Raw genomic sequence first — 10,997 nt, 5'->3', positions numbered from 1 at the left:
GTGTGTGTGTGTATAGTATATATATATATATATATACATATAAACAGTTTTTTTAGAACAAATTATATCTTGAAGGATCAGGAAGGTTTAAAAAGACAAAGCTTAAAATGTCAAAGGAAAAAGAAAAAAGTGGGATCTAACTAATCGAACCTTTAATGCTAGTTGTAGTAATCTGTATGAATTTCAAACTCTAAAATTTTCTTTCTGACCTTTTTTCTCCTAGGTTATATCTATTTTTTCAATGGACACATACAGTTTGAATACAGCATCTGGAGTAAACGCATTGTTCGTGTCATGCCAACAAATTCTTTATTGTGGTGTTAAAGATCTTTTAAAAATTGTCATTTAAAGCCCGGAGAACATTTGGAAAATTACTTCAAGAGGTATTGAGGATGATGGCTATAGGCACATATCAGGGGAAAGCTTAGTTCTGTGAACAAGCTTCAGTAAATTATCTTTGAATATATAGTATCTGTATTGTTATGTGTGGCTGGTACCACACTGAGGAATTTTAAAATAAAAAATTGAGTTTCTCTAAGAATCATTTCATTCCTGCGCTATAACAGCTGGCAATATTTCCTACCTGAAAAAATGAGATGCATGGTTTATCATAAAGAGTTAGGCTACTGATAAAAAGAACTTTGCAAAGGCACAAAAGTAAATCAAATTTACACTGTTAACAAACCATCTTTATTAAAAAATATAATGTAGTGTAAAATGAATTTTTAAAGAACATTTGGTAGCTATAATTAAAACATGGATACAAGGGAAAATATCTGTAATAAATAAATTAGTCCAGAGAAGTAAACAATTTGGGTTTCATAGTAAGGAGATTTGGATGTTCATGCCCTTCTCCAGACAGAAACGTAAAAAAATATCACAGTCCCTAAGGAACGGAGGCCATGACTAATGATGAGGAGAACAGACTTGGCCTTTGGATTCTGTTTATTTTTTTGCATTTGACAATGACTGAAAGGCTGCACTCTAATGAGAAAAAAATCTCTATGTATATTTATAGAAAATAAAGATAGAAGATTTTAATTTTTATTCAAATACTTTGGGTCTTTTAACTTTTAGAAAATAAATAATTAAAACGGTACCAAAATCATCTAAGACCTCATATCACCTTTTTACCAAATCATTTGGTTTTTATTGCCAAAAGAATGACTTTAACTCCATTGTATCTAGACAATTCTTTTCACTGTCTAATTTGCTTTGGATATACAGGTTATTTTTGAAATACATGTGTGCCAAATAATAAAATATATCTCATAGATTGGGAGCATGTGTGTTAAAATCAAGGAGACGGTCTACTAGATTATAATACTCTTGAGTGCCAGCACTTTTCACCGTGACTAACACTTGGTAGGGTGATCAGTAAATACTTATTGAATGTATGAGTGGCTATCAACAGAAAGACTATGGAGATGAGAGATCTTGTTCATAAAAACTCAGGCAAAGAAAAAGAAAGTTTATCATTTTCCAAAATGCTTTAGGAAGTGTTTTTATTGTTTATAATAAAATGATATTTTCAACAGGCGTGGTTATATTTTTTGTCTTGGAGAAAGGGGTGGTTCAATGGTAGAAATTCTTGCCTACCATGTAGAAGACTTGGGTTTAAGTCCCAACCAAAGGCTGTTGTGCACAACCTCCACCCTTCTGTCAGTAGATGCTTGAATGTTGCTAAGATACTGACTAGCAGAGCTTCCGGACTAAGGCAGTCATCATCACAATGGTCTGATCCTGTTGTGCATAGTGGCCCATGAGTTGATGGCCAACTCAATGGCAGCTAGCAACAAAAACATATTTTATCATAAGGTGTAATTTTAAGCTTTCCTTACACAAAGAGGGTCCATTTAAATTATTTGTTTATCTTGCTAATAGTTCTTGGTGAAATGTAGTTCACTCACTATTTTCATTTTTCTAAACAGACTAAATTAAAAATTTGGAATTAATTCTTGTTGGTATTAGGTACTTTTGAGTTGGTGTCAACTCAAAGTGACCCTATGTATAATAGAACAAAACACTGCCCTGTCTGTACCATCCCTATAATCCTTGCTATGTTTAAGCCCATTGCAGCATCCACTGTGTCAGTCCATCTCATTGAGGGTCTTCACTTTTTCACGGACACTTTATTTTACCAAGCTTACTATCTTGCTCTAGGGACTGGTCCCTCCTGATAACATGTCCAAAATATGCAAGATGAAGTCTCACCACCCTAGCTTCTAAGTAGCATTCTGGTTGTATTTCTTCCAAGCCAGATTTCTTTGTTCTTCTGGTAATCCATGCTTAATATTCTTTGCCAATACAATAATTCTTCCTTTTTCATTATGTCAGGTTATGCTAACAAAATTCTGACAGAGTTTGGCCACCTCATGCTACGAAAAAACCTTGTACTTTTCTAGATTGAGCCCAAGTATCCCTCAGAATCTTCCCTGCTGTGAGTATTAATTAGTAATGAGAAGAAAAGAGCAACAGATCTGAAACCAGGATTCTAATCCTTGCTCCGCCATTAACTCTGCCATGGAATCTTGGGCACATCATTTAATCTATTTGGGCATATATTTGATTAATATTAATTCCCTAATATGTAAAATGAGAGGATTGGCAGTTTTGGTGAAGTTGGGGAAATATGGAGGAAGCAGGAAATCCTAATGAGAAAGGGAAGCATTATTTACAAGCATCAGGTTCCTTGAGCACATGATGTTATAACTCCTCTATTTTCTTAATCCTAAACATCTAATAATCCTAAACATTTAATAAATGTCTGCCAATTATCATCCATCATATTATCAGGAGGGAACAGTCCCTGGAGGAGGACATCATGCTTTGTAAAGTGGAAGGTCAGTGAAAAAGAAGAGCCCTAACAAGATGAATTGGCATAGTGGCAGCAGCAGTGGGGTCAAATTTAATAACAGTTGTATGCAAAAGGTCGCTATGAATTGGAACCAACTCATTGGCACCTAGCAACAATAACACAACAAATATTACCCAGATTTTTAACGCAATACAAAAATTCTCTGGTTTAGCACTGTAGGAAAAGCAAGGTCAGCGGTTCAAACCCACCAGTCACTTCTCAGAAACCCTTTACAGTTTGCTATGCATTGGAACTGACTCAGTGGCACTTAATAACCACAAGAAATATCACTCACATAGAGGACGAGTTGAACTAGAGAAATTTGATCCTACCCCCAAAATACTTATCCTATGTTGTTGTTGTTAAATGCCATCTAGTCGGTTCCAACTCATAGTGACTCTGTATTGGGTTTCCGAGGAGTGACTGGTGAATTTGAACTGCTGACTTGCAGTTCAAACCGACCTTGTAGTCTAGTGCTTACCCTAAGTGCCACCCCAGAACTCCTATCCTATTATGGAGACAATTAAAACTGTAGACATTAAAACACAGTGAATTAAGTGCTTTGCTGAAAAATAGTGAACCCTTGCTCAGTAGCTCTAGAACACAAGTTTCCTTTGACTCATGGATCTCCAAGAGTTAAAATCAACTTAATGGCAACTGGTTGATGTACTAGGCAAATGCATTATATTTAAGCTCTGTGGGAGCTTGTCATGCCTCTTCATGGAAAAACGAGAGTAAAAAGTTTGAAAACCCCTTAAAATGAACCAACGGTTTAAATGTATTTGAAACAAGAGAAACTGACGAGATCCTATACTGATATAATAAATTATGCCCTGAAATTATCCTGGGACAATTTTTGTATTGCATTAAAAATAGTGTCCTAGATCTCCACATCCTCACGTCAATCAAAATATCAAGATATATACAGCAGAGCCTGTAGAAAGATAGCCACTATATCTAGCTACGTTAAGTCCTGGTTTTATGAAGTCATGATATGGCGCTGTAGGGTAAGTCATTGGACTGTGTGGTCAGTTTGAACTGTAAGGTAGGAGGATCAAACTCACCAGCTGCTCCTCAGAAAGTCTATACAGGGTTACCCCTAAGTCTGACTATGAGTTAGAACTGACTCGACTTCGAAGACACTTAACAACATGGAAAATGGCTTGATTTTAGATACTACATGAGGCTGTGATATTCACAACAGCCCCACTAGGTGGCGACAGCAATACTCTTTTGAAAACATCTGATTGCATCACAGAACTATATGACTTTGCTCTTTACTGCTGTTGTTAATAGCGATCCTGTATAGATAGGGTTTCCGTGGAGCAGCTGGTGAGCTTGAACCGCCAGTCTAGCAGTTCAAACGGCTTTGCAGTCTAGCGCATTAACCCACAGCGCCACACCAGGACTGTGGTATGGTGATGTGCTGTGGAGTTGGTTCAGACTCATAGAGACCCTGTACAGGGTTTGCGAGGCTGTAAATCTTTACAGGAGCAGAAAGCCTCATCTTTCTTCCGCGGAACAGCTGGTAGTTTGGAATTGCTGACCTTGAGGCTCGTAGCCTGATTCGTTAAGGATCAGGAAATTGGCCAGATCACTGATTGTTTAGTTCCTGACTATATGACATCGACTTTTTCTTTTTACTTTTTATTGTGAATTGAGTAAAGGTTTACAGACAAGATCATCAGTTCTACCTTCAACAAATCATGTACTTTGGTTTCGTCTCAATGATTACAAGTCCCTCCATGCAACAATAGTTATTCCACTTCCTCTGTGTGGTTTCTATTTCCATTCCACCCTCCTTCCCATACTGTCTCAACTTTGTTCTTAGGTTAAAAAATGCCCTATTAATTTTGAGTGATTTGGCCAATTGACCATACCATGGTGAGCACACCTAATGTTGTTGTCCCCCCGTATTCCCCTATCTCCTGCTTAACTGAAAATTGATCCATGAGCGTGAGTTCCTTTCCAGACCTGAAGGGTGGTCGAGGGTCATAGTCTCAGGTTTCTCCAGTCTCTATGATCAGATAACCCGGTCTTTTTTAAATCTTTATTTTGAGTTTTCTTCTACATTTTCTGCCATTCTATTTGGAACCTTTCAGGGCATTTGGCACCATCCAGTTCTCATCTCAGAGTCATGGAGACAGATGTTCACATGTTCCATTAATTCATTGAACTAATTGATTCTAAGCCTCTTCAATAGCTGATCCTTAGACAGTGGCTCATGAGCTTTTAAGATCCCATACACTACCCACAAAAATATGATATTGAACATTGTCTTTGTGGACTATATTATGCCAATTGACCATGGCATCCACTTAGATTATGGTCCTGAACCCCCAAGCCCAGCAACTCATTGTCTTGAGATGTTCTATAACATCAAAGAAACTTTCATCATTTTGTCTGCTGTATGCTCCACCACCGTTGAACATAACAACAACAAAAACTTTCATAGCTGTGTTTTCAGGAAAGGTGTACAAATATCCTTTTCAAACTCATATATTTGTGGGATATATAAATATGTATATATCTCACTCATCGTCTCATACCCACTCAGCCTGTAAGTATGTCCATGTATCTATCCACAGAACATTGCTATTCTGAGATTGTGTATATATCACTACCTCTTTAACCTTTTATTTCCTTTAGCCCTTGCATACTTCCGTGTGTCTTCATCATTCTTCTGCCAACCTCCCTTTTCTTGTATATTGCCCTCCCTTTCACCCGAGTTTACATATTTCTACCCTTTAGCCAGGAGTCCTGGTGTAGCACTGTGGGTTAATGCACCAGACTTCAGAGCTGTTTGAGCTGCAAGGTTGGTGATTCAAGCTCACCAGCTGCTCCTCAGAAACCCCATACAGGGTTGCTATGGGTTGGAATTGACTTGACGGCACTAAACAACAACAAGGTCAACAGTTCAAACCTACCAGCTGCTCCTTGGAAGCCCTATGAAGGGTTGCTACAAGTTGAACAGACTTGACCGAACAGACTTGATGGTGCTTATCAACAACCACCTTTCCTTCCACCCTTGGTAACCATCAAGTGATGTGTCTTTTGTTGTGAAAACATTGTCTTGAGTTTTTACAATAGTGGTCTCATACAATATTTGTCCTTTTGTGATTGACTAATTTTACTCAGCATAATGTCCTCCAGGTTCATCCATGTTATGAGGTGTGTTGCTGATTCATCTTTATTGTTCAATATTGTGTAGTATTCCATTGTGTGTATGTGCCAAAGTTTGGTTATCCATTCTTCCATTGATGGGTATTTGGGTTGTCTCCATCTTTTTGCTATTGTGAATGCTGTGATGAATATCGGTGTGCATATGTCTACTCACGTTCTGGCTCTTATTTCTTGTGGATATATACCAAGTGGACGGATTTCTGAATCATCTGATATTTCTATTTCAAACTTTCTGAAGAATCATCACACTGTTTTCCACCGTGATAGAACCATTTCACAATCCCACCAGCAATGTAAGTGTCCAAGTCTCATCAGCATTTGTTGTTGGTTTTTTTAAACTTTGCAATTAATCTTGTCCTGAGATGATATCTCATTGTTGTTTTAATTTGCATATCTCTAAGGAGTCCTAAGGAGCTCTGGTAGTGTACTGGTTATGAATTGGGATGCGAACCGCAAGGTTGGCAGTTTGAAACTACTAGCTGTTCTGTGGGAGAAAGATGAGGCTTTCTGCTCCCATAAAGATTTACAGCCTCGGAAACCTTGTCGCTATGAGTTGGAACTGACTCCACAGCACATAACAACAACAACAACCACAAGGAGTCCTAGTGTAGCTCTGTAGGATAAGCACTGGCCTGCAAGGTTGGTTTGAATTGCAAGGTGGGTGACTTAGTCTCACCAGCCACTCCTCAGAAACCCTATACAGGGTCTCTATGAGTTGGAACCGACTCAAAAGGACTTAACAGCAACAAAAACAGCTAATGGTTGTGAACATTTCTTCATATGTTTGCTGGCCACCTGAATGTCTTCCTTGGTGAAGTGTCTGTTCATGTACGACATTGATGACTTTTTAATGATATCTATCAACTATGGAATTCAAGAACAGCTGGCTTTGGACCCCTTCTTCATATCTGTGTTCCCATCACTTGCTTCTTCGGTAATAAAACTTTTCTTTTATGGACATGAGAGTCAGGATGGTGTGTCCTGCAAAACCACCAAGCCCTGTGGCATGTTCCTTGGAAATGGGACTTGTGATTCATCAGAGATCTCTGGGTGTCAGACTCCAACTAGAACCACAAAACATACAACTATACATAGACTGGAATTAGATCCCTGAAATGAAACCAAATTAGCACTATTATAGCAGCAATTGAGAAGAAAATCCCCAAGCTATGGGGTTTGATAAATGTTTCCCAAATAAAATAATCATTGATTATTACCTGGGGACAATGTCAACTTTAGAGGAAGAGGATGCTTAAGATTTTCAAATTTCCTGAGTCAGATGACTTAGTTATTCCAATTTTTATAATGTGTAAAATACAGTTTTACATTTCTTGGAAATGTTTTTCCACATGTGCACCTCAACAGTTCAAATTACATTAAAAAATGCCGTTTCAATTTACATACAAAAATATATGAGGGGGCTTCAAAACATTTGTGGAAAATGGAATGTAAAGGTAATGAAAAATTTCCATGCTTTTTTGGAAGCCCTATATTCTGTGTGTGTATTCTAAATGTATTATAAACTAACTGGGGCCTCTTGTATAGTGCTGTAGAGTAGCAGCAAGGTCATTGGTTCAAACCTACCAGCCGTTCCATGGAAACCCTATATGAGTGTCTATGAGTCAGAACTGACTCCATGGCATTTAATAACAACAACATTTCAAAAATTATTGTAAATCATGTCATTTAAGAAACGTTTTTTAGAATACACAACAACAATAATTGTAGAATCAAAGAGCTCTGGTGATGCAGTGGGTTAAGTATCCAGCTGCTAACGGAAGCCCCCAGCCACTGTGCAGGAGAAAGATGTGGCAGTCTGATTCTGTAAAGACTTACAGTCTCAAAAAACCTATGGGGCAGTTCTCTTCTGTCCTATTTGTTATTGTTGTTAAGTGTTGGAATCGACTCGATAGAAGTGGGTTTGGTTTCAACTGTAGAATCAAGAATGCCTAGGTAGTGAAATGTTTAACATTTCTGCTAACAAAAAAGGTTACTGCTAACAAAAAGTTTGGTGGTTCAAGTCTACTGAGAGATGCCTCAGAAGAAAAGACTGGCAATCTACTTCTGAAAAAGCAGCCATTGAAAACTCCATGAAGCACAATTCTACTCTAACCCATATGGAGTCATCCTGAGTAGGAACTGATTTAAACTCAATCAGCCATTCAATAATGTCACCGTGTATTAAATAAGCAAAAAACAAAACAAAACAAAAGATTATAAATATTGATATCTAGTGATTTATTGAGTGAAGATATTGAGGTTCCCTTTATCATTGTTTTATGCTGGATTCTAGGACATCATTCAAATATTTTTAGTTATGTCTCTGTCTGCAGTACCAGTAAGATTTAAAATTAGTAATCAAAGCTTTATTTCATTTGATTTGTTTTTTAAATGTTTACATATTAAAAGCCTTACTTTTCTTAAGAATGCTTTCTTTCTTATATTACAGTGAACACTAAAAGATAGCACAATGCAAATGGCAAGCAAAACAATTCCTGTGACCTTTCTATTTAGTCTGAAAGGGAGTATTACCTTCTGTGGTTAAAGGCACGGCCATTCTGGTTTGTAAACTGTAGCTCATTGAGTGCCCAGTGACTACGGCTTTGTTTCCAAAAGCAATACAAGGTAAAAGGAGTTCTGGGAGTAGCAAGGGCATTCTGGTGCTGGCTTCACTTTTGGGAGAGGGGCTGAGATACAGTGCCAACTATGCTCCCCCCCTACTCACTTTCTGAATCAATTTATCAGACTTTCCCCCGTAATGTATGACATACTTGCTAAATAGTGTATTTCCAATTCCACAGGAAGATTTAAACTGATTTATAGTTTTAGTAACATTGAGTGTCAATAAAGGCCAAGGAAGCAGAGTACTAAGGAAGTGACGTGATGGGCAGTGTTTGGATAAATGTGTAATTTGAAAAGCTGTAATAAATTGGGCAACAAAACTGCCCAGGAATTATGCAGGATTAAGCAGAATATGAATGAAGAAATCAGCACTATTTTACTAGTATTGCATTATATACACTATGTATATAATATGCTTCTGCTTATATTTTACATTTAAATTCAACACATAGCTCACTATGGTAGATTTTCGGCTAAAAAATATGATAATGTTTTATGTTCTTTGTTTACTTAGAATAAATAAATTAAAAAAAAAGAGTCATAGAGGAAGTGATTAGATCATCTGATTCAATTTCTTCCTTTTAAGAAGTTGAGGTCTAGAGAAAGAGGAAGTGACCTGTCCAAGATAACACAATAATGTTGGAAACAAGACCATAAAAAAATCTTATTTTACTCCTTTCAGCTTTTTAATTCTCCTTCTCCCTTTCTCAGGCCAGAACTACATGTTTGTTGTTGTTCAGTGCTGTTGAGTTCATTCCAACTCATAGTGACCCTGCATAGGGCTTCCAAGGACTGGCTGGTACGTTTGAACCATTGACCTTGTATTTCAAACCAACCTTGAGGTTCAGTGCTTTATCCTACAGCGCTATGCCTGGACTCCATGTTTATATGTCCATAATATCACAAGATCACCAAATATGTTCTACTATAAGGATACCACTAATCTGGAGTCCTGGTGTGGCACTGTGGGCTAATGTGTCAGACTGCAAAGTCGTTTGAACTGCAAGGTTGGTGGTTCAAGCTCACCAGCTGCTCCTTGGAAACCCTATACAGGGTCGCTATGGGTCAGAATTGACTCGACAGTATTTAACAACAATCTGATGTTGCAGTCTTGGTGTGGTGCTGTAGGATAAGCACTGGACTGCTAACTGAAAAGTTGGTAGTTCAAACCTACCAGCCACTCCTCAGAAACCCTATATATGGTTGCTATGAGTTGATACCTACTCGACAACACTTAACAACAACAACAATCTGATGTTACTCAGGGTTTGAATTGCATGACCACGAGTCCAATGGTGGCTTTGTACATGAGTCTACATAGTCTTAGATCATTGCCAGGCCATGCCAAATTCTCAGTCATCCTCTCTCAATTGCTAAGGTCACTTGAACCTGACTGGTCTTATATAGGAGTGATTAAGGGAATTCTAGTTCACTAGTCTGTGAATTGGCAGCAAGTCTTCTTTGCCAGGACAAGTTTGGCTTTCAATCCAGTTTTAATAACTCAGTTTCTTTCTTTCCCTCATGATTCAATCTTTTACTTCAGATTGGAAAACGGGACCCCTCCTTTCTTATACCAGAGTCCCATCTTTCTAACTCTTAGCAGCCAGCAGATACTACTTTGCTTTGCCATACTTCAGGGACTACAACCCTGTTCCTTGTCTCAGCTTAGACTCTGGGTCCCACTATTTATTTATCAGGGACCAGACTCTGCCTTCCATGAAGACATGAATATTGCAATAAAAATACGTAGGAATTCCGCTAAATCTTGTTCTATTCTGAATATATTTTTCTTTCTCCTTCTTACTCTCAGCCAAAATAACTGGTTTCCTACTTCAGAAAGGAAAGTGTGGTGGCTTCGTATGATAAGCACTGGACTGTGAACTACAAGGGCCTCAGTTCAAACCCATCAGTTGCTCTGTAGGAGAAAGATAAGGCTTTCTGCTCCCATGATTATTTAAAGCCTCAGAAACCCTATAGAGGGTTGCTGTAAATTGGAATCAACTTGATGACACTTAACAACAACTTCAGAAAGATAATGGCTGTCACTTCAAGGAACTACATTTTTATATCACTTAAGCATCCCCCTCCTGCCACACATCCACACACACACCCCAATCACACTCAGCACTGGCAACATTAAAACTAACCACAATCTTTGCTTCTCTGTTGTTGTTGTTAAGTGCCATGGAGTTGGTTCCGACTCACAGCGACCCTGCACAGGGTTTCCAAGGCTACCTCCCAGAACTGCACGTGCTCTTTCACATGCTCTTTGACCTCTTCTTGGCCTCCTTTAAGGAACACTGGTAGTATAGTGGATTATGAGCTGGGCTGCTAA

The 10,997-nt window shown here is 38.2% G+C and overlaps 1 protein-coding gene across 2 annotated transcripts in view; it reads left to right on the top strand.

Moving 5' to 3' along the window:
• MMP13 (matrix metallopeptidase 13 (collagenase 3)) overlaps positions 1-505 on the top strand; it is an 11,478-nt gene extending 10,973 nt beyond the window's left edge. The window contains exon 10 of one of the 2 annotated variants that reach the window (XM_006833776.1): positions 224-505. In XM_006833776.1, the coding sequence (XP_006833839.1) occupies positions 224-324 (101 nt within the window). In that variant the 3' untranslated portion in view covers positions 325-505. The remainder of the gene's footprint in view (positions 1-223) is intronic. The other variant, XM_006833777.1, reaches the window with a different exon arrangement.
• The last annotated feature ends 10,492 nt before the right edge of the window (positions 506-10,997 follow it).

The sequence above is a fragment of the Chrysochloris asiatica genome, unplaced genomic scaffold (assembly GCF_000296735.1).
Source record: "Chrysochloris asiatica unplaced genomic scaffold, ChrAsi1.0 scaffold00008, whole genome shotgun sequence".
Taxonomy (NCBI): Eukaryota; Metazoa; Chordata; class Mammalia; order Afrosoricida; family Chrysochloridae; genus Chrysochloris; species Chrysochloris asiatica.
The sequence above is the reverse complement of the archived record's forward strand: the minus strand, read 5'-3'. Positions and strand labels throughout refer to the sequence as shown.